The 25314-nt window shown below is 41.4% G+C and overlaps 1 protein-coding gene across 4 annotated transcripts; it reads right to left on the bottom strand.

Moving 5' to 3' along the window:
* Positions 1–1805: 1805 nt before the first annotated feature.
* On the bottom strand, positions 1806–17108 carry LOC121562743 (zinc finger protein 774-like). 4 transcript variants are annotated; one of them, XM_045216816.1, is made up of 3 exons: positions 16470–17099; positions 15725–16157; positions 8611–9810 (listed from the first exon to the last, which is right to left on the bottom strand). In XM_045216816.1, the coding sequence occupies exons 1-3, from the start codon at positions 16750–16752 to the stop codon at positions 9564–9566; spliced, it is 963 nt and encodes a 320-aa protein (XP_045072751.1). In that variant the 5' UTR covers positions 16753–17099; the 3' UTR covers positions 8611–9563. The 4 variants fall into 4 exon arrangements, with proteins under 4 accessions (XP_045072748.1, XP_045072750.1, XP_045072751.1 ...); XM_045216813.1 differs by lacking the exons at positions 8611–9810; positions 15725–16157 and adding an exon at positions 1806–2890 and having other exon boundaries at positions 16470–17108; XM_045216815.1 differs by lacking the exons at positions 8611–9810; positions 15725–16157; positions 16470–17099 and adding exons at positions 1806–2890; positions 3584–3920.
* Positions 17109–25314: the final 8206 nt, after the last annotated feature.

Raw genomic sequence — 25314 nt, 5'->3', positions numbered from 1 at the left:
GTGAATTTTGTCCCATTCCTCCTGACACAGCTGGTGTAACTGAGTCAGGTTTGTAGGCCTCCTTGCTCGCACACGCTTTTTCAGTTCTGCCCACAAGTTTTCTATAGGATTGAGGTCAGGGCTTTGTGATGGCCACTCCAATACCTTGACTTTGTTGTCCTTAAGCCATTTTGCCACAACTTTGGAAGTATGCTTGGTGTCATTGTCCATTTGGAAGAACCATTTGCGACCAAGCTTTAACTTCTTAAACTGATGTCTTGAGATGTTGCTTCAATATATCCACATAATTTTCCTTCCTCAAGATGCCATCTATTTTCTGAAGTGCACCAGTCCCTCCTGCTGCAAAGCACCCCCACAGCATGATGCTGCCACCCCGTGCACGGTTGGGATGGTGTTCTTCGGCTTGCAAGGCAACCCTGTTTTTCCTCCAAACATAACGATGGTCATTATAGCCAAACAGTTATACTTTTGTTTCATCAGACCAGAGGACATTTCTCCAAAAAGTACAATCTTTGTCCCCATGTGCAGTTGCAAACCGTAGTCTGGCTTTTTTATGGCGGTTTTGGAGCAGTGGCTTCTTCCTTGCTGAGCGGCCTTTCAGGTTATGTCGATATAGGACTCGTTTTACTGTGGATATAGATACTTTTGAACCCGTTTCCTCCAGCATCTTCACAAGGTCCTTTGCTGTTGTTCTGGGATTGATTTGCACTTTTCGCACCAAAGTACGTGCATCTCTAGGAGACAGAATGTGTCTCCTTCCTGAGCAGTATGACGGCTGTGTGGTCCCATGGTGTTTATACTTGCGTACTATTATTTGTACAGATGAACGTGTTACCTTCAGGCGTTTGGAAATTGCTCCCAAGGATGAACCAGACTTGTGGAGGTCTAGAAAAAAATTATGAGGTCTTGGCTGACTTCTTTTGATTCTCCCATGATGTCAAGCAAAGAGGCACTGAGTTTGAAGGTAGGCCTTGAAATATATCCACATGTACACCTCCAATTGACTCAAATGATGTCAATTAGCCTATCAGAAGCTTCTAAAGCCATGACATCATTTTCTGGAATTTTCCAAGCTGTTTAAAGGCACAGTCAACTTAGTGTATGTAAACTTCTGACCCACTGGAATTGTGATAGTGAATTCAAGTGAAATAATCTGTATGTAAACAATTGTTGGAAAAATTACTTGTGTCATGCTCAAAGTAGATGTCCTAACCGACTTGCCAAAACTATAGTTTGTTAACAAGAAATTAGTGGAGTGGTTGAAAAACGAGTTTTAATGACTCCAACCTAGGTGTATGTAAACTTCCGACTTCAACTGTACATAGAACGTTTTGCAACGAATTGCAAAAATCTCTGAAGCTGGAGACTTATCTCCCTCACTAACTTTAAGCATCAGTTGTCAGAGCACCTTACCGATCACTGCACCTGTACACAGCCCATCTAAAATTAGCCCACCCTACTACCTCATTCCCATATTGTTATTTATTTTGCTCATTTGCACCCCAGTATCTCTATTTGCACATCATCTCTTGCACATCTATAATTCCAGTGTTAATACTAATTGTAATTATTTTGCACTATAGCCTATTTATTGCCTTACCTCCATAACTTGCTACATTTGCACACTGTATATAGATTTTCTGTTGTATTTTGGACTTTGTTTTGTTTTACCCCATATGTAACTCTGTGTTGTTGTTTTTATTGCACTGCTTTGCTTTATCTTGGCCAGGTCGCAGTTGTAAATGAGAACTTGTTCTCAACTGGCTTATCTGGTTAAATAAAGGTGAAATAAATAAAAAATTAAAAACAATAGAAAAATTATATTTATCTGAAACCCACAGAATGAATGATCCAGAGTTGCTTTGCTTTTCCAAAAAGTGTTGTCCATCTTCTGACAAGATGTCTTTGTCCTATTTTGTTTCTTCTTTGTGTTTCATCCTGTTTGTTTCTTTCTTTGTGGTCTTTCTTTCCTGTGTAAGTCAGTATGTGCAAGTCCGTATATGTTCAGTTAGGTTCCCCTTCCTATTGAAGCTTTTCCCACAGTCTCCACAGCTAAACGGTTTCTCTCCTGTGTGAGTCAGTATATGCCTCATTAGGTCCCCCTTCTGAATGAAGCTTTTCCCACAGTCTCTACAGCCAAACGGTTTCTCTCCTGTGTGAATCCTCATGTGCCTAGAAAGATGTCCTTTGAGTTTGAAGTTCTTTCCACAAAAGGGGCAGGTGCAGGGTCTCTCCACCTGACAGAGTCTGACATGGGCCTTCAATTTACAGGTGGAGTTGTAGCGTTTTTTGCAGAAGCGGCATTCGCTGGGTCTCTTCTTGGCGAGAGTCACGTGCCCCTGCAGGTCAGCTTTCAGAGCAAACGTTTCTCCACAGTCACAGCAACGGTGAGTATTTGTAGACGTGGTGCTGGGTTTGGAACAGTGTTCCCCCATTGATAGGTTGGTATCCAATGGTGGGCTGCTGTCAAGTCTTACTGGGTCACTGATTACAGCTGAGCTGTGGCTGTAGGCATTGTTTTGATTATCTGGAGGGTCACAGGGAATGTCGAGACCCTTTAGGTGGGTAACAGTGACAAAATGTGGGAGATCCACTGGTTTAGAGTTACTTTCTCTGTTCTCCACCGTCTGGGATTGGGAAAGAGCAAAGGACTGAAGTGGGTTTTCACATTTACTTTTCACACGAGGAGGTAATTTGAACACTATGATATCAGCCTCCTGCCCTTGAAGCTGCTCTTCCTCCTGACTGGTCCAGAGTTCCTCCTGTTCCTCTTTAATCTGTGTGGGTTCTAGGTCCTCCTGCTGCAGACTGGGTCTCCACTCCTGCTCACAGTGCTGCTGCTCAGGGGGATCCTCCTCTTCAGTGACAGCAAGAGAGAGCTGAAGGGACTCTAGAGGGAAGGCGAGGAGGAGCAGATGTTATCTATACCACCTAAATAAAAAGAACAATCTATGATCGATATATATATATATATATATATATATATATATATATATATACACACATATAGACATGTGTATACATATAGACGTGTATACATATAGACAGACATAGACATATAGACACATAGATATACAAACACATATATATATATATATATACATATATATATATATATAACATACATATATACATATATATATACATATATATATATATATATATATATATATATACACACACACATATATATAGACAGACATATACACATATATATACATATATATACATATATAATACATATATATATATATATATACATACATACATACATACACACACATATATATACACATTTTACATTTAAGTCATTTAGCAGACGCTCTTACATATATAATATATATATATATATATATATATATATATATATACACATAGACAGATATACACACACACAGCTTTTAGACATGCCTGAGTGAGCATACCTAGCTATATGCTATTTCAATAGATTTTCGTGAACTTTTTCATCATGCACGGTCAGTTTAGTTTATTTATTATAAAATGGTGATCATTGTTAGCCTAAACAACTTAGCTCTTCATCAAGAAGAATTGTAGCTATATATTTGTAGATCTACATTCGAACCTTTTCTACATAGTTTTATGTCCGGTGTCATCCGCAGCAGTCTCCGTAGCCGATCATTCTCCTCCTGGTACTCGGCTACCGTTTTCTCAACTGCCCCAAAAATCTCCACAGCAGCCGCCGTTAAACGCTCATTTAAGAACACGCGCAACATCTGTAATGTAGACATTTTCAGTCGACTGTGGGGTGAGTATTCAACTAGTATGGCAAATATACTGATAACTAACCCCTTTTGTCTGTGGTATGACTTCGTCCAGGAGGAAAAATGATGGCCACAAACAAAACAAACCCTCTCCCAGTTTTACATCCGTATTGTCTTCTTCTGTTTGTATCAGTCAGTGGTGAGCCCGTGAACACATCACAGCACCCCCATGTGGATGGTTGCTTACTAGAGAATACAATGTTTCTAAACCAGCCAGGTCAGCCGTGATACAAGTCAGTATTCGAAGTCAATCCATGTCTGAGGACGTCGGGAGATGACGTGGAAACCGACCACTAGGGGCAACAGTGAGCGCTGTTACCTTCAAGTAGGTTTTGGTTCTGCTAGGGTGTCGTGAACGGGATGGCGGATGGGCGTAAGCATCTGCCTCTGGTGCCAAAGGCTGCATTAACTCCGAAATCTTAAGGTTTGGCATTAACTCTGAATGGTTAAGGTTAGGGTTAAGGTTTGGGATAGGCTTAAACAAAAATCTGAAAAACAACTTAGCTGGATTCAAACATGCAACCTTTGGCACCAGTGGCAGACTCTTAGGTAAAATGTTCTGCCTCTGGTTTTTGAGATTTTATATTTTACGTCTATCCCAAACCTTAACCCTTACCTTAACCATTCAGAGTTCATGCCTAACCTTAACCTTCAACATTTGGAATGAATGTCTAAACTTAACCTTAAACACTTTGAAATGTGACATTTGGAACAACTTCGAAATTCGATGTTTGAGAAACATCTTCTGAAGTCAGACTGAGAGCTTGTTGTTCTAAACACTTCTACATTCTTGTGGATGCTACCATGATTAAGGATCATCCTGAAATAATCCAGTGAAAAATGTTGAGTGAGAAAGTTAAAGAAGCACAAATATCATAGCCCCCAAAAAATGCTTACCTCCCCTGTTATTGTAATGGTGAGAGGTTAGTATGTCTTGGGGGTATGACATTTGTTCCTCTTACTTTCTCACTCATCATTATCAGGATTCATTCAGGACGACCCATAATCATGGTAGCATCCACATTAATGTAGAAGTGTTTAGAAACATATTATATTGTTATTTACAATAAAAGTGACTCTAAAATGACACAATACATTATTTACCATTCATTTCTATAGAGCACAAAATAATCAGAAACACAACCAAAACAAACAGCAAATGCATCCAACAAGTTTGTAGAGTCTCAAGCTTGATGTAGTCATTGCGTGCTAGTTATATGGGACCAAATACTAAACCTTTGACTACTTTAATACACATGTAAGTAATTTGTCCCAATACTTTTGGTCCCCTAAAATGGCGGGACCATGTACATAAAGTGCTGTAATTTCAAAACAGTTCACCTGATATGGATGAAAGTACACTCAAATTAAAGCTGTCAGTCTGCACATTAACCTCACAGTCATTGTATCATTTCAAATCCAAAGAGCTGGAGTACAGAGCCAAAACAACAACAAAATGGACACTGTCCCAATACTTTTGGAGCTCACTGTAGGTCAGATCAGCGGTCATGGTTGATATGCATCAGAAATAGCTTCATAATAAGATAATACATCAGTGCATTATCACTTATCTACCTACAACATATTTGGCTTGACAGCAGCAACAAAAAAACATTAAAGCCATTTTTCTGTTTCACTGTTTGCGTAGTTTCTGCTATTTGCCTTTGCAGGGCAGTATAAATATCTAGCCAAACTCAACTTGACATTTAGTATCTTCTCTCTCAAGTTGAAACGCAGTTTGCCCATAATGTTAGCACCGCAGTGACGAACCAGGGATATAGCTTGAAAACGTACCTCAATCCAGGGATGGTAGGTGTCACTCAGAGGAGGCTGCTGAGGGGAGGACGGCTCATACTAATGGCTGGAACGGAGCACATGGAACGGCATCAAACACATAGTAACCATGTGTGTTAATGTATTTGATACCATTCCATTTATTCCACTCCAGCTATTACCACGATCCCGTCCTCCCTAATTAAGGTGCCACCAACCTCCTGTGGTGTCGTTGTACTCCTTCGATTTCGTGGCTGGGATAATGATATAATTAGAAGATTGAAATACTACTCATTTTGAATTAAACTGCCTTTTTGTCAGCATGCTAAAGATAGCTAATGCTAATGCAGCACATTGGATTCCACAACACTTACTGCAGCTACTCACCCCAATGCTGGGCGTTGCATTTTAATGGAATCCAATGTGCTGCTTTAGCATTAGCTACCCTTTAAAGAACAATTTTTAATGTGTAACTTTTACTGTGCATGATTAAAAAGTTGTCTGTCACGAAAAGCTTATTGAAATAGCATATTGCTTGGTATGTGCACTCAGGCATGTCTAAAGGATGTAGGTCTGTATATCATAGAGATCTATCATTCAGTTGTATCATTCAGTTGTTCTATTTAATTCTGTGGTATACAGATAACCTCTGCTCCTACTCGGCTTCCCTCCAGACTCCCTGCAGCTCTCTCTGAAGAGAATGTTCCTCTTGAGTAGCAGCACTTTGAGCAGGAGTGGAGCCCCAGTCTGGGGCAGGAGGACCCAGAGCCCACACAGATTAAATGGGAAATGGAGGAAGTCAGGACCATTCAGGAGGAAGAGCAGCTTCAAGGGCAGGAGGCTGATATCATAGAGTTCAAATTCCCTCCTCTTTGTGTGAAAAGTGAATGTGATCAGGAGAATCCACTTCATTCCTTCCCAAACTCACAGTGGAGAACTGAGATACTGCCTCTAAACCAGTGGATCTCACACCTTGTGTCACTGTTACCCACCTAAAGAGTCTTGACATTCAGATAATCAAAACAATGCCTCCAGCCACAGCTCAGCTGTAAGTAGCAACCCAGTAGGACTTGACAGCAGCCTACCATTGGATCCCAACCCATCAATGGGGGAACACTGTTCCAAACCCAGCACCACGTCTAGAAAAACTCACCGCTACTGTGACTGTGGGGAAACGTTTGCTCTGAAAGCTGACCTGCAGGGGCATGTGACTCTCGCCAAGAAGAGACCCAGCGAATGCCGCCTCTGCAAAAAACGCTACAACTCCACCTGTAAATTGAAGGCCCATGTCAGACTCTGTCAGGTGGAGAAACCCTGCACCTGCCCCTTTTGTGGAAAGACCTTCAAACTCAAAGGACATCTGTCCAGACATATGAGGATTCACACAGGAGAGAAATCCTTTAGCTGTGGGGCTGTGGGAAAAGCTTCATTCAGAAGGGGGACCTAATGAGGCACATACTGACTCACACAGGAGAGAAAACATTTAGCTGTGATGACTGTGGGAAAAGCTTACATTTACATTTAGCAGACGCTCTTATCCAGAGCGACTTACAGTTAGTGAATACATATTTTTTTTATACTGGCCCCCCGTGGGAATCGAAAACTCAACTGAGCTCTCCCTGCCGGCCATTCCTTCTCGAGGCGCCGCCATGCGACAAGTTTCGACAGTCTCTAGTGGCAGTTGACTCTTTCAGCTCAATCGGAAGGGGAACCTGAACTTGCACATATTGACTCACACAGGAGCGAACGTCCACAAAGAAAGAAACAAATAAAGAAAACAGGATGGAAACACAAAGAAGAAACAAATTAGGACAAAGACATATTGTCAGAAGATGGACAACACTCTTTGGAAAAGCAAAGCAACTCTGGATCATTCATTCTCTGAGTTTCAGATAAATTGATGTCATGAATTGACTTTTGTAAAACGTTCTATGTAAATAAAGTTTGATTTGATCTAATAGTACAGATAGTTGAAAACTCACAGGTCTGCTGTTCAAAGTCTCTTGATGTATTCACATCATTATAAAACAGGAATTCCTGGTAGTTTGTTTTGGAATGTCTCCAGAATAGTCTGATGGATGTTATTGATACATTAAAAAAATTATATTCAAAGAAAATGTGTCCTTGCATTTGTCCAATATTATTTTTAATCAATTTAGTCTTAATGCTGCTCATTTATGATATTGATTTAATCTTGTATATTACATTTTTAAAATACTGTTAATGTTCATATAGTGTATGTGGTAGGCAACTACAGACTGATCTATGGTTAGTGGAGAGTAAGCTGATCCTAGACCTGTATGTCTAAGGGCAATGTCTGGACCTTTATGACCGAGGAGTGTGGACATACCCTACTTTCTTGTCTATTCCCCTTGAATCACTACATCACCAAACATAGCACACGTCTGCAGCACTAACTGGAGATACTGTCCTCAGACATTGAAAATCTAGGGCTTGATTAATTCCATATCGCAGAAGATCTGCGGTATAGTGCAATTTAAATGTAAAGGTCATTTCCTATTGAGTCGACATATTGTATGCGGTGTTTACTGTGACTGCAATTGGCGCGAAGGCATGAACATTGCCTTTAAATTTCAATTGCACTATGCCATGGATCTTCTGCGATAGATTTCTAATATATAGACCAAAATCCCACTAATTTACCATGCCTGCTTCTTTTTGCATGCTTTTTTGTATATCTGAAAGGGGTAGGTGGTAAAAAACAAGGAAAAATAAAACCCAACTAAAGACCTAGGACTCTATTCAATCCATATCACAGAAATTCAGCATTACAGCGTGATTGAAATTTAAAGGCACTGTTCCCGCATTAGCAGACTGCATTCATGGCATATGTGGGCTCAATCAGAAAATACCTTTAAAGGTATACTTCGGGATTGTGGCAATGAGGCCCTTTATCTCGTGGATACCATTTCTATGTCTCTGTTTTCAGTATGAAGGAAGTTAGAGGTAGTCTATGGGTATCTGCTAGCATGCTAGTAACGCTTCAGCAAGTTTTACTTCAACCTCCAGACCAGTGATGATGGAAATAGATAACTTCATGTGGGGAAACAGTTTTAATTAGTAATAGGGTGATTTAGGATGGTGAACTGAATTGAAAGACAACACATTGTAACACAGGCGACTCCTGACAACTGCAACAGCTTGGGACTGATGTGAAAGCATGCACTAAACCAGAGAATGCGGTTATCAGAAGCAATTACAAAGAATGTCACAAGCACTTAAAACAGAGTTTTCACTCATACAAAGTGCACTTATCAGGAATCGACTGTAAATCATTACTTCCCTAAAGACTCAAACAATATCACGAATGAGCAGCATTAAGTCAAAATGTATGACAAAAAGACAGATGGAAGGAGATATTTTCTGGAAAGTGTAATCAACCAGACCATTTTCTCATCACCCTAAGATTCCAAAACAAACTACAAGATATTCCTGTTTCTAATCATGTGAAAACATCAACAGACTTTGAACAGCAGACCTGTGAGATTCACATAATACTGCATACCACTGTTTGATCATTACCTCTCCCTTCAATTAAAATGAAACTTTATTTACATAGCATGTTTTACAAAAGTAAATTCATCACAAGACAATGGCAAGATTGGTCCAGAGGTGCTTTGCTAAGAGTGTTGTCCACATCCTGCCTTATTTATTTATTTTGCCTTTTGACAAAATATATTTGTCCTATTTCACTTTCTTTCAGTTTTCATCCTGTTTTCTTTCTTTGTGGACCTTATCCACATGTTTCAGTAGATAAGCCTTATGAGTGAATCTTTTACCACAGACGAAGCAGCCATGTTGTTTCTCTCCTGTGTGAGTCTGTATGTGCACCTTCAGCTGCCCCCTCCGATTAAAGCTTTTCCCACAGTCATCACAGCTAAATGATTTCTCTCCTGTGTTAGTCAGTATATGCCTCATTAGGTCCCCCTTCTGAATGAAGCTTTTCCCAGTCTCTACAGCCAAACGGTTTCTCTCCTGTGTGAATCCTCATGTGCCTGGAAAGATGTCCTTTGAGTTTAAAGGTATACTTCGGGGCAGGTGCAGGGTTTCTCCACGTGACAGAGTCTTCTTGGCGAGAGTCACATGCCCCTGCAGGTTAGCTTTCAGAGCAAACGTTTTCCCACAGTCACTACAGTAGTGAGTTTTACTAGACGTAGTGCTGGGTTTGGAACAGTGTTCCCCCATTGATAGGTTGGTATCCAATGGTGGGCTGGGATGCAATGGTGACAGCAGCCTAAGTCTTAGGCTGAAAGTTCATGGCTTGAGTGGTGGTCATCTCAGGGTGGTGGTCAAGCAGTGAGAGAAAGAAACAGGTCTGGCTTTCAGGCTAACATATCCTTCATATCACCGAAATATCCTTCATTTGGTCTATGCAACTATGCAACTGATTACAGCTGAGCTGTGGCTGGAGGCACTGTTTTGAATGTCTGGAGGGTCACAGGGAATGTCGAGACCCTTTAGGTGGGTAACAGTGACAAAATGTGGGCAATCCACTGGTTTAGAGTTACTTTCTCTGTTCTCCACTGTCTGGGTTTGGGGAAGAGTAAAGGACTGAAGTGGGTTCTCCTGATCACATTTACTTTTCAAACAAGGAGGAGGGAATTTGAACACTATGATATCAGCCTCCTGCCCTTGAAGCTGCTCTTCCTCCTGACTGGTCCAGAGTTCCTCCTGTTCCTCTTTAATCTGTGTGGGTTCTAGGTCCTCCTGCTGCAGACTGGGTCTCCACTCCTGCTCACAGTGCTGCTGCTCAGGGGGATCCTCCTCTTCAGAGACAGCAAGAGAGAGCTGAAGGGACTCTAGAGGGAAGGCAAGGAGGAGCAGAGGTTATCTATACCACCTAAATAAACTTTCACTTTTCACACAGGGAGTAGGGAATATGGAGACTTTGATATCAAAGAGCCCTTGAAGCTGCTCTTCCTCCTGACTGGTCCTGACTTCCTCCTCTTCCTCTTTAATATGTGTGGGCTCTGGGTTCTCCTGCCCCAGACTGGGGCTCCACTTCTGCTCACAGTGCAGCTGCTCGGCAGGAACCACCTTTTCAGAGACAGTGAGAGAGAGCTGCAGGGAGTCTGGAGGGAAGGAGAGATGGAGCACCCTTTAGACATCAGTGTCTATAAAAATGTAAGTCTGTAAATTGATATTGCAATTCAAAAATTTAAAACTAGACTCTAAAGACTATTTCCAATTACTTATCAATAAACTAAACATAAAAAGCCATTTGTTTTCAACTTTTTTCCCATCATGAATTATATGTTCAAATCACTTCCTGGTTTTCGTGACAGGCAAGGTTTTTCTTCATTCACAGTAAAAAATTTAAAACAACTTCTTAAAATTGTTTAGCTGGTGATCACTGTTAGCCTAAACAGTTTGTTAATTAAGTAGAACTGTATATAACTGTATATATCAGAGAGATAGTTAGAGGACTTAGCTTGGATATAACCGTGTTTTTGCATGTACATTGACATTTTGGGCTTCCATCAGATACATTCTAGAAAGTGAGACATCGCATTGGCTCGTTTTTTGTGCATTATGAGCTCAAACGGACATCTTTTCAATTAGTAGAAAAGCCATTTTTTGAGGTCTGTGCAATTTCTCAAAGCGCCTGAAGCAGTCTAGGACGGCTCATGCGAGAAAGCATGTTAACACGAGAGGGGGAACACCAATTTACACATACCGGAACATTTACCTTTTTTTAAATGGGAAAATGCGGTAAAGCATAATCTCAATTCCTTCAGTATCTCTGGCTTCCACCATTTTAAAGTAGTCAACTAGGTGGGGATTCCTATGGGTTGGGAGCGATCTGCCAATGATCAGCGCATTGTCTTCTTCAAATTGGGTGCTATGGTTTGTTAATTGCTTTAAGCTATATCCACGCCATCTAGTGACCACAATAAATTAATGACACATAATTTGGTGCAGGACTCCAGCACTGCAGGTGGCGGTTAATTACCAATTTTAGCTTTACATTTTTTTCAAACACAAAATAAAAACCTAATTGATTACTTTAAAAAGTAGATAGCCTCAATGGTGCTGCCCATGCTGTCACAGACACCATAATGGCACAGATAACGTTTTGATGTTTTTCCATCTCTATATTTACATACAAACCTATTATACATCGTTTTATCTCCGGTGTAATCCGCAGGAGTCTCTGTAGCCAATCATTCTCCTCCTGATCCTCTGCTACCGTTTTCTCAACAGCACCCGCCGTTAAACGCTAATTTAAGAACACACGCAGCAACTGTAGTTTGGACATGTTTCAGTCGACTGAGAGTTGGGTATTCAGCTAGTATGGCTTTGTCCATGAGGAAAGAATGGTGGTAAATTAACAAACAAAACAAACCAGAAAATCCCGTTTCACTTCCGCATTGTCTTCTATTTGTATCAGTGAGGGCGAGTCCATTTTCAGTCAACTGAAAGTTGTGTTTTCAGTTTGTTTAAATTATGTCTCGTTGGCGAACGAATGGCTCTTTTCGGTAAACGTCGGGAATCGCTTTCCTATCACATTTAATGTCTTATTTAACTGGCTGTGTCCCACCCTTAATCTTGTAAAAAATAGCCTCCTCTCTTCTGTCCCTTCCTGCTGTCCTCCCCTCCTCGACTTTCCTCTGTACTTGAAATAAATGCCTTCCCTTATTATCTCTATTCCACTGCTCCTACCATCTCTGCACAATCACTGTATATATCAGTCTTTTTGCCTCTGCCTTGCTCATTGAAACTTTTAACATCAACATCCCCACTACTAAGTGCTTGTTTAGCCTGTTCATCTACTTCCTCATTCCCCTCCACCCCCACATGGGCTGGGACCCAAGTAAATCTTATCTGTATACCCATCTGTTTAATCCTGCCATGGGTTTGTAGCACCTCACAAAGCAGGTCTTGTCTGCTACGTGAGCTAAAGGACTGGAGACTCATTAACACTGCACATGAATCAGAGCAAATAACTACTCTGTCTTGTTTGACTTCCTCCACCCACTGCAAGGCCAACAGTATGGCCATCAGCTCCGCCATATATACAGCCAGATGATCTGTAACGTTTCCAGACTTCCACCCCACATTCCTGCACTACAAATGCTGACCCAGTATGTCCTGTCCTTGGATCTTTTGAACAATCTGTGTAAATGGCCACAAAATCCTGATACACAGTATCCAGACGTCTCTTAAACAAATCAGATGGATCAACACCCTCCCTATCTTTCTGAGGTCTCTCCAACACTTCTAGATCAACTACTGGAGGCGGGAGTAGCCATGGTGGATTTACAGGAATAAGTACCGTTAGACTAAACTCCCTTCCATACAGTCCCATCTCCTTCGCCTGGGTATTACCCACCCACCCAAAGCTCGTTTTCGGTCTTCGCTTATGTTCCCAGCATGCCTGTAAAATCCCTTTCGCAGGATGAGACATCCCATGTCCTTGTAGGTTGACCCAATAATTCATTGCCAGCTGCTGTCTCCTAATCTGCAATGGCATATCCCCCATCTCCACCTGTAATGCAGCCACTGGGGACGTCTGAAACGCCCCACTACATATTCTGAGTCCTTGCCCCTGTATGACATCTAGCCTTTCCAGTGAGGTCCGGGCTGCCGAACCATATGCTATACTTCCATAGTCTATTACAGATCGGATCAATGTAATATACATGGTCCTCAATGAGGAACGCCCAGCCCCCCACTCCTTCCCCGTCAGACAGTGTATCACATTTAGCACCTTCTTACACTTTCCCACCACTCTCTCAATGTGTTCTGCCCAGGTCAGTCTAGTGTCAAAGTATACCCCAAGGAACCTGAAGGCCCCCACCCTCTCCAAGTTTCTCCCATATAACCTCAAGCATACCTCATCTCCCACCTTCCTCCTGGTAAAGAACACTGTTTGAGTTTTCTCTACAGAGAACCTGAATCACCACATTAATGCCCACCGCTTTACCTCATCAATTGCTTTCTGTACCTTCCTGACTATGTATGGCACATTTCTTACCCTCTTCCATAAGGCCCCATCATCCGCAAATAACCACCTCCCTATATCCGGCCGCACCTGAGAGTAAACATCATTGATCATGATTGAGAACAACAGAGAACTAATCACGCTCCTCTGTGGAATCGCATACCGTACTATTGCTTTTTGAGCTCCAGACATCGAGGGGTGGAGCAACTGCTGCCCCTCAAGATGAGTTCAGATTTTTGTGTCCCCAGCCCCCATCAAAATTGCCCATATCTGTTCTAGAGTCTAAACCAGTGTTATTCAAGTCATACAGATTATTGCATGGGACAATATACAAATGGGGGAGCTGTGCTACAGACAGCTTTATTGGTCCACTAATACAGGACTAGTAAAAAAAGAATGAGTAAAAATAAATAATACATTTCTTTACATTTTAGTTTTGTTGAAGTTCTGATTTTCAGGGGGTGCTGCAGCACCTACTTCCCGTGGCTATGCCGTCATGTGCAACCAATCATTACCCCTATGTTTTATGAGCCTTCCCTCATACCTTCTGTGTATAGTCGAGGTATGAGGGCTAGCCTACTATCCCAGATTGGCAAACATTGATGTAGACAGGTGGCGCTGGTAGCCTATACAAACAATTGCTGTCCCAAGAGTGCAATTCTGACATCAGCAGCACTAGAGATCTAGCATATGCATCATCATGATCATCAATAATTTTACTGTTGAGTAGCAGGTCCTACTGAATCTTACCTTAGAAATGCATCTTGGTTTAGCTTATCACTACAAGTCATCAAAATCTTGGTATGCCTATAGGCCTATGAAATTAGGGTCTCGATTCAATCCGTATTGCAGGAGATCAGCGGTATAGCGCAATTTTTGAAATGTAAAGTCAACGTTCCCGCATTCACGTTAACGCGCATGTCGGCTCAATCGGAAATTACCTTTACATTTCAATCGTTCTTTACCGCGGATCTTCCGTGATACGGATTGAATCAAGCCCTAGATTTTCAATGTCTGAGGACAGTATCTCCAGTTAGTGCTGCAGACGTGTGCTATATTTGGTGATGTAGTGATTCAAGGGGAATAGACAAGAAAGTAGGGTATGTCCACACTCCTGGGTCATAAAGGTCCAGACATTGCCCTTAGACATACAGGTCTAGGATCAGTTTTACCCTCCACTAACCATAGATCAGTCTGTAGTTGCATACCACATACACTGTATGAACATTAACAGTATTTTAAAAATGTAATATACAAGATGAAATCAATATCATAAATGAACAGCATTAAGACAAAATTTATTAAAAATAACATTGGACAAATGCAAGGACACATTTTCTGGAAGTATATATTTTTTTATGTATCATTAACATCAGTCAGATTATTCTGGAGACATTAAAAAACAAACTACCAGGAATTCCTGTTTATAATATGAAAAAAATCAAGCGAGAACAGCAGACCTGTGAGTTTAACTACTCTGTACTGTTAGATCAAATCAAACTTTATTTACATAGAATGTTTTACAAAAGTAAATTCATGACATCTATTTATCTGAAACCCAGAGAATGAATGATCCAGAGTTGCTTTGCTTTTCCAAAGAGTGTTGTCCATCTTCTGACAAGATGTCTTTGTCCTAATTTGTTTCTTCTTTGTGTTTCCATCCTGTTTTCTTTATTTGTTTCTTTCTTTGTGGACGTTCGCTCCTGTGTGAGTCAGTATGTGCAAGTTCAGGTTCCCTTTCCTATTGAAGCTTTTCCCACAGTCACCACAGCTAAATGGTTTCTCTCCGGTGTGAGTCAGTATATGCCTCCTTAGGTCCCCCTTCTGAATGAAGCTTTTCCCACAGTCACCACAGCCAAACGGTTTCTCTCCTGTGTGAATCCTCATGTGCCTGGAAAGATGTCCTTTGAGTTTAAAGGTCTTTCCACAAAAGGGGCAGGTGCAGGGTTTCTCCACCTGACAGAGTCTGACATGGGCCTTCAATTTACAGGTGGAGTTGTAGCGTTTTTTGCAGAGGCGGCATTCGCTGGGTCTCTTCTTGGCGAGAGTCACATGCCCCTGCAGGTCAGCTTTCAGAGCAAACGTTTTCCCACAGTCACTACAGTAGTGAGTTTTACTAGACGTAGTGCTGGGTTTGGAACAGTGTTCCCCCATTGATAGGTTGGTATCCAATGGTGGGCTGGGATGCAATGGTGACAGCAGCCTAAGTCTTACTGGGTCACTGATTACAGCTGAGCTGTGGCTGGAGGCACTGTTTTGATTATCTGGAGGGTCACAGGGAATGTCGAGACCCTTTAGGTGGGTAACAGTGACAAAATGGGGGCGATCCACTGGTTTAGAGTTACTTTCTCTGTTCTCCACTGTCTGGGTTTGGGGAAGAGTAAAAGACTGAAGTGGGTTCTCCTGATCACATTTACTTTTCACACAAGGTGTAGGGAATTTGAACTCTATGATATCAGCTTCCTGCCCTTGAAGCTGCTCTTCCTCCTGATTGGTCCAGAATTCCTCCTGTTCCTCTTTAATCTGTGTGGGTTCTAGGTCCTCCTGCTGCAGACTGGGTCTCCACTCCTGCTCACAGTGCTGCTGCTCAGGGGGATCCTCCTCTTCAGAGACAGCAAGAGAGAGCTGAAGGGACTCTAGAGGGAAGGCAAGGAGGAGCAGAGGTTATCTATACCACCTAAATAAAAATAACACTTCATCTCTTTTATATATATATATATATATATCGATAGATATACACACACACAGCTTTTAGCCATGCCTGAGTGCGCATACCGAGCTATATGCTATTTCAATAAGCGTTTCGTGACAAACTGTTTCATCACGCACGATAAACGTTGCATTAAACTATTTTAAAACATATGAAATGGTGATCATTGTTAGCCTAAACAACTTAGCTATTCATAAAAAAGAATTGTAGCTATGTATTTGTAGATCTACAGACGAACCTTTTCTGCATAGTTTTATGTCCTGTGTAATCCGCAGCATACTCCGTAGCCGATCATTCTCCTCCTGGTACTCCACTACCGTTTTCTCAACTGCCCCGAAAATCTCCACAGCAGCCGCCGTTAAACGCTCATTTAAGAACACGCGCAACATCTGTAGTGTAGACATTTTCAGTCTACTGAGAGGTGAGTATTCAACTAGTATGGCAAAGATACTGATAACTAACCCCTTTTGTCTGTGGTATGGCTTTATCCACGAGGAAAGAACAGTTGCCGCTGTCCACATACAAAAAACAAACCCTCTCTCAGTTTTACTTCCGTATTGAATTCTTCTGTTAGTAACAGTCGTTTGTGAGCCCGTAAACACATCACAGCACCCCCATGTGGATGGATGTTTCCTAGAAGGTACACGGACAGAGTTTCTAAACAATCTTTGGTACAGACCAGTAATAATGGAAAGAGATAAACTACATATGGGGAAACAGTTCTAATAACTAATATGGTCATCTAGAATTATCATTTCTTGCATGAACTGAACTGAAAGACAACACATTGTAACACAGGCAACTTCTGACTACTGCAACGGCTTGGGAGGGACTGATGTGACAGCGCGTGCAATAAACCAGAGAATGCAGTCATCAGGAGCAATTATAAAGAATATTATTGAATTGGGACAGGAAAAACACTGTAATGCACTTAAAAAAGAGTTTGCACTTATTCAAAGTGCAATTATCAGGAGTGGTGTATATGGGTCATTCTACAGATTCGGTGCCTTTTGTGATTGAGGAGGATGAAACAATGAACATTAAAATCTTAAGCTTTTTTTTATTTGATGTGACAAAGTAATGTGTGTACTTGATAGAAAATACCTTTTCCCATCTCAATGTAGAGTATTAAGTTATTATTCTGTATTATTTTCTCAAACAAGTCCCAATTTAATTCAACCCCGTCACAGTCATTTTGTTATTCAACTATTCATTTTTCCAATAAGCTTGAGATCAGCTTCTGGCATAATCTCACAGTTTAGATGTCCCTTGTAAATAATGGCATATTGTAATTAAAGAGAAAATCAAGAAAAACTGACCAGCACCATCCTTTCCAGTTTACGATGAAGAAATTTCTAATCTAACTCCACATTTTCGCAAGAAATGTGCAAGAATGCTGCGTAATTCCTGACAAAATTGAAATAGCCTTATTTACCCTGATTTAATACACACAATAAAAACACTATTAATGTTATATTTTGTGTATTTAATACAAAAATGTAAAAAAAATAATCTCGTAACAGGGATGAATGCACCGCAACAGGGTGAAAATCATGTAACAGGGTTGAGTGAAAAGCATCACGTGTCATATGTTTTATCTTTTGAGATCACTAACATGTTGCCATTTTTTAAACATTTTAAACATTTTTAAACCTACTGTCAACATAGCTTTTAAAATCTAAAGAATCTAGATGAAAGCTAGACAGAGTAAAACACATTAATGAACTAATAACAGTAACAACATTTCATTGATTTCATAAAAATATCCATCTGATAATGGCAGGAGTCTGTTTGAACATTGAGCAAACATCTTAACATTGATAACCTATATAGGTCACATGTTGCCATTTTTTAACATTTTAAACTACTGTCAACATAGCTTTTAAAGTTTAAACAATCAAGATGAAATCTAGACAGATTACAACACATTAATAAACTTACAACAGTTACAACATTTCATTGATTTCATAGAAATATCCAGAGTAATGGCAGGAATGTCTGTGTTGTTTGAATGTTTGAACATTAAGCAAACATCTTAACATTAATAACCTATAGGTAAGCCTACAGTTTGTTCACCATTTTTACTGAGAGAGCCTAGCCCACACTTCCTTCTGTATTTCCATGTGCCTAGAAGTCACCGGTTTAGGGGGATCAATGTGTTCCAAGATGTCCTCAAATGGATACCACAGGATATCATCAAGAAGTGGCCAGAAGTACCTATTTGGTCCAGCACATGGGATTCATCTGTGGCTAGAATTATTCCGGGATAGAAATCGTCATCATATTTGGCCACGCACCATTTCCCGCATATGTCTGGATTTGCCCAATCAACCTCCCTCTGTGACACGACTGATGTAACTTTAGGGGTAAATGTGAAATGTTGTGTATTGAAACACTGGCATTCCAGTTTCTTGTTGTGGACTGTGCACATACAGCTTACATCACGGTAGGCAATTTGCCTTGCAGCCACACAAACAACTTGGTGGATCCGCATTGTGGATGGAACTACTGGCAAATTGGCTGGCATACCTTGGACGGCTTTCTCGATGGCCTCGTCTTCAATGAAGTAAAGCTTGATGGCAGTGTTGTTCTCCTCTAAGACCCTGTACAGAGTATGAGCATTTGGGATGTCACATCCTTGACTTATCAGCCTGTCTGCGGTTCTTTTTAGGGTTGCACCAACACCATCTGGTGCTCCCTTCCATGCCCTGCTTCAAAGAAATTCCAAGACCCTGCCCTCAAGCCCCTCTTGGCCAGTTCTGTGCTGAACAGAAAGAAATTGCCTTTTTGCCTGTACTGGGTACAAGGGCCATCGCTGAAGAAGTGTACTGTTGATATGTTGGGGTGGGTATGTTGCAGGTCATCAAGCACAGGACTGAGGTGTGCCCAGATAGCAGGAGGAGCCTTATTCCTTGATGGAGAAATGGTGGTGAAGCAAGTTGGTTGCTGATTCTGTCCAACGTAGAGGACACCTGTGTGGAGGGACGGCCTGTTCATGAGATGAACCAAAGTGAACAGACTGTATCTCTGTCCCATATCTGCAGGTGAAGTTTTCTGAAAAATCAATATGGATAAGGCACTCATCTGCAGACATGTTTTTCTTGAGTTCGCGACAGTAAGCATACTGCTGTTTAATGTTGAAAAGATGTTTCCGAAACCTAAAGAGGAGCGTATGAAACAACTGTACTAGTTGTTCCTGCGTCATGTTTACCTCATCCTTCACAGTGACTTTTACTGCTTACTCTTCAAGACTAAATATTGTATCCTTTTAATCACTATGTAGTAAAATGAACATGAACTTGCAGATAATACTCCTAAATATGTCAATGTATATAGGAGAGAGAACAAATTAATTGTCACTTTTTTTAAGTTATTATTTTCAAAAATTCCTCGTACTTTTAGTTGATACTGTAAAACCGTAAACAACAAACATTCAACAAGAAAATATGATTGGCATTAAGCAATATACATTAAATATTGCTAAGATTTAACAGCTATTCAACCCTGTAACAGCCATTCAACCCCGTAACATTGAAAAATGTGATGGGGTTGAATGTGACAGGGTTGAAGATTTTGTGCTAATCTGTTGCTAATTCGGGATGCTAGCAGCTAGCAGTGTGCCACATGGCCTTATTCAACAAAAGACATTGTTATACTTCATAGCTATAAAAACAATTCTTGGTAAAATCTTAACTATGAATTCCCCCCCAACAGAGTTGAATACCTGAGATTGACAAAGCCCATATGTGCTTAAAAAACATGAAATATTTATAAAAAGTGAGAGAGCAGCTTACCATTTGTCACACCAGGCTTCTCTGAAGACTTGTATGATGTCACTTCCTCATAAATGATGTCCACAGGATCAAACCATTATTTAATTGTGAGTGGGGGTATTGTTGCGTTACGGGGTTGAAAGAAATACAAGGACAGGGGTAAAAGCCTGAATTTCTCAGAAAATAAAATGTCTTATGCTGAGAAAATGGATTATGCATAATAAGGGGGCATATACAATTAATTTAACAAAAAAAAGCATTATTATTTAACACTGTGTACTCAAAATGAGTCACGCCATTTGCATGATGGTCAATAGGGACAGGCGAAATTCTTAATACTCCTAAGAAAAGCAAACATATAAGTATTGAAATTCATCTCTGTTTAAAATCATATTCTCTACTCCATATTAAAAACATGTAAAACTTTGAAATGTTGTAATTTAAGTGTAGTTTGATAAATGTTCTGACAAGTTATAACACTAGTACATCTTGGGACACTGACAATACTGAAATGTCACCGAATCTGTAGAATGACCCATATCATTACTTCCCAAAAAATTCAAACAATATCATAAATGAGCAGCAGTAAGACGAAATTGAAATCTTGGACAAATGGAAGGAGATATTTTCTGGAAAGTATATTTTTTATGTATAAATAACATCAGTCTGACCATAACCCTGAGAGACATTCCAAAACAAACGAATGGAAGAGGAGTTGTCCAGTGGCTATAAGACTCAGGCTGGTTCCCATACTTGCCCTCTTCAAGATCATCAGCAGACTCTTTCACCATCATCTACCATCCTCTGACCAGCTCAAGCCATGAACTGACCCTCTCCATCTTCGAAGGATGCAGCATTCAAAGACTTGGCCTCTATTGATTGACCTGGCCTGATATACACTGCTCAAAAAAATTAAGGGAACACTTAAACAACACATCCTAGATCTGAATGAATGAAATAATCTTATTCAATACTTTTTTCTTTACCTAGTTGAATGTGCTGACAACAAAATCACACAAAAAGTATCAATGGAAATCAAATGTATCAACCCATGGAGGTCTGGATTTGGAGTCACCCTCAAAATTAAAGTGGAAAACCACACTACAGGCTGATCCAACTTTGATGTAATGTCCGTAAAACAAGTCAAAACGAGGCTCAGTAGTGTGTGTGGCCTCCATGTGCCTGTATGACCTCCCTACAACGCCTGGGCATGCTCCTGATGAGGTGGCGGATGGTCTCCTGAGGGATCTCCTCCCAGACCTGGACTAAAGCATCCGCCAACTCCTGGACAGTCTGTGGTGCAACGTGGCGTTGGTGGATGGAGCGAGACATGATGTCCCAGATGTGCTCAAATGGATTCAGGTCTGGGGAACGGGCGGGCCAGTCCATAGCATCAATGCCTTCCTCTTGCAGGAACTGCTGACACACTCCAGCTAGCATTGTCTTGCATTAGGAGGAACCCAGGGCCAACCGCACCAGCATATGGTCTCACAAGGGGTCTGAGGATCTCATCTCGGTACCTAATGGCAGTCAGGCTACCTCTGGCGAGCACATGCGGCCCCCCAAAGAAATGCCACCCCACACCATGACTGACCCACCGCCAAACCGGTCATGCTGGAGGATGTTGCAGGCAGCAGAACGTTCTCCACGGCGTCTCCAGACTCTGTCACGTCTGTCACATGTGCTCAGTGTGAACCTGCTTTCATCTGTGAAGAGCACAGGGTGCCAGTGGCGAATTTGCCAATCTTGGTGTTCTCTGGCAAATGCCAAACGTCCTGCACGGTGTTGGGCTGTAAGCACAACCCCCACCTGTGGACGTCGGGCCCTCATACCACCCTCATGGAGTCTGTTTCTGACCGTTTGAGCAGACACATGCACATTTGTGGCCTGCTGGAGGTCATTTTGCAGGGCTCTGGCAGTGCTCCTCCTGCTCCTCCTTGCACAAAGGCGGAGGTAGCGGTAATGCTGCTGGGTTGTTGCCCTCCTACGGCCTCCTCCACATCTCCTGATGTACTGGCCTGTCTCCTGGTAGCGCCTCCATGCTCTGGACACTACGCTGACAGACCCAGCAAACCTTCTTGCCACAGCTCGCATTGATGTGCCATCCTGGATGAGCTGCACTACCTGAGCCACTTGTGTGGGTTGTAGACTCCGTCTCATGCTACCACTAGAGTGAAAGCACCACCAGCATTCAAAAGTGACCAAAACATCAGCCAGGAAGCATAGAAACTGAGAAGTGGTCTGTGGTCACCACCTGCAGAACCATTCCTTTATTGGGGGTGTCTTGCTAATTGCCTATAATTTCCACCTGTTGTCTATTCCATTTGCACAACAGCATGTGAAATTTATTGTCAATCAGTGTTGCTTCCTAAGTGGACAGTTTGATTTCACAGAAGTGTGATTGACTTGGGAGTTACATTGTGTTGTTTAAGTGTTCCCTTTATTGAGCAGTGTATATTTAGATTCTATGAAAAGCGCTATAAAAGTTTAATAAATTATTATTATTATTCACTTGCTTTACAGAGTACATATTTATTACCCTTGGGAGGACCACCAGAGTCCCGCAGATAGCCTGCATTCCCCATTGGTGGAGGTAGGTACATCCCCATTAGTGGTGGAGGCTTGCTCTGTAAAATAAAATATTGACAAAATGTAAAAACAAGTAGTACCCAACCATATAATAACATGCTCACAGTTCAAATACAATTACAATGCTCTGATTTAAAATGACAGTAGAAAGTTGATACCACCTCCTGCGCAGCTGTGCTGCGCTCTTATCCACCCATCTATTGAGATTCTGATCCCACACAATCTGTGGAAGAAGATGATAGGAATGAGAATCAGTCTTTAACCATCTATCGTTTTCAATCTTCAACCATTTCCGAATTACAAACTCTGTGTCCTCTGTATTGCGTTCGGTGTATTATTCCACTAATGTTTCTCGACAGGTCATGAAGATTTGTTGTGGTCATCTGGGAGGTGGTCCTTCTTACACCCGAAGCCAAGCCAGCCCTCTCTGCTGGTCTTGGACTTTACACCCAGGGGCTCCAATGTTGGTCGGCACTGGACCACATACAGGAGTTTGAGTTGGTTCATTGGAGACAGAAGGACGTTCAGTCACGGGACTGGTCTTCCATTCCTGGCCCAGGACATCCACATATCTGCTCTGTGGATCTGTGACAGGTAGGACAGAAGAACAAACCTCAATCATCTCTGCTTAGTACAGGGCTACAGCATCAGTAAAGCCTCATTCACAATAATTGACACTATTCCTGTTAGTGACTCTCACTCTTACTCAAAGTCATACATGCCAGGCCTCTATAGGCTCATTGCTGTTAAAAGAGACTGTCTTTACTCACCTTTGCATATAAGTTTCTTAGCACAGGTTGAGGACCACAGGGATATCCTGGCCATCCTGGCCTCAGGAAGGGAGGTGGTGGTGTTGGTAGAGGGTATGTCTGTAATAAACATCAACCAAGCAACCAAAATATGACACTGCTTATCAATAACACGCCTCTACTTATCAATGATATTTCACTTTGTGACTGTTTTCATAAGAGTAACTTGAGGATATACTTGTGTGAGGTACAGTATGCACTTGTAGAATGAGCTACCTGCACATTGCACTTTCTGAGTAGGTGTGCTCCATTGGAAATAAATGTATACTGTATTTTGACCACAACAAGGGTTCCCTGCGGGTTCATGACCTACCCTGTTGTATGTCCATCTGGGCCAAGCTTTCCCAACCAGTGCTGTTACATTGCATTTCTGTGGTCCATTTTGTCTCATGCACTTCTACAAGCAGCCACTAGATGCAGTCATAAACCATTTTAAATCAAGAAAATGTCAGTAAAAAAAATCATATTTTGTGGGGGCGGATATCCATTAGCATTTGCAAAAGCAGCAGAAACACTTCCTGGTTGTCCACAAAAAAACACAAAACCTGACAAGTAACAAAACACTGATACACTGATAGACAAGGACAGTCACACAAATGTAAAATACACTGATACACAAACAATACAGCTAAACAATGATGTGTGTTAGAATGTGTCTGTGTGGGTCTTTGTCCCCTCACAGTCCCCGCCGTTCCATGAGAGTCGTTCTTGAATCTCCAATCACATTTTGCTCTGCCCGAAGTACCCTCATGTGCAACCAACCAATCACTTAGGCTTATGTTATGAGTCTTCCTTAGTACCCCCTGTGGATAGTCCAAGTATGAGGGGTAACTATCCCAGATTGACATTCACTGATGTAGACTATTACCAGTGCCAGATACATGTATACGGCGCTGGTAGACTATATAAACAACTGCTGTCCCAAGAAGAGTGCAATTCTGACATCAACAGCACTAGAGATCTAGCAAATGCATCATCATCAAACCCTTTACTGTTGAGTTGCAGGTATTACTGAATCTTACCATAGAAATGCAGCTTGGTTTAGCTTATCACTACAATACCCATTTCAGACAGAAGATGTAGTATATTACCTGTAAAAAATAAAAAGATAAAGCAATGTTTAAATGACCCCCTTTCAAACAGCCCTTTATTTACCCATATTATACATATCAGTGGGTAACTGACAAATTGGGAGGGTTGGGGGCAGGGAAGTGTTTTTAAACCATGGCGACTGTTTGCATTTCAAATTAGGGAGGTGTTAATCCAAGGAAGTGTTAATGAAGTTACCTGCTAAAACACAAAGAACCGTTCACACAGACCTGATACCTGTATTTTGGTTACAGGGTCTGTGAAAATGCAGGAATCATGACTAGGGGTTCTATTCAATCGGTATTGCTGAAGCGTTACAGATTGCCCGTTAGAAATGTAAAGGTATTTTCTGATTGAGCCGACATATGCAGCGTTTACCATGAATGCAGTCTCCGCTAACATTGCCTTTAAATTTCAATAACGCTGTAACGCTAAATTTCCGCGATATGGATTGAATAGAGTCCTAGGTCTTTAGGTGGATTTTATTTTTCCTTGTTTTTTTTACCACCTACCCCTTTCAGATATATGAAAAAGCATGCAAAAAGAAGCAGGCATGGTAAATGAGTGGGATTTCGGTCTGTGTATGAAAGGGATCGAAATCTTGGTATAGGGCTATGGAATTAGGGTCTCAACTCAATTTATGTCGCAGAAGATCCTCTGTAGCTCAATTGGTAGAGCATGGCGCTTGTAACGCCAGGGTAGTGGGTTCGATCCCCGGGACCACCCATACGTAAAAATGTATGCGCACATGACTGTAAATCGCTTTGGATAAAAGCGTCTGCTAAATGGCATATTATTATTATCCATGGCATAGCGCGATTGA

This window comes from Coregonus clupeaformis, unplaced genomic scaffold (assembly GCF_020615455.1).
Source record: "Coregonus clupeaformis isolate EN_2021a unplaced genomic scaffold, ASM2061545v1 scaf0810, whole genome shotgun sequence".
Classification (NCBI taxonomy): Eukaryota; Metazoa; Chordata; class Actinopteri; order Salmoniformes; family Salmonidae; genus Coregonus; species Coregonus clupeaformis.
Note: the sequence above shows the minus strand (reverse complement) of the source record. Positions and strands in the feature narration are given on the sequence as shown.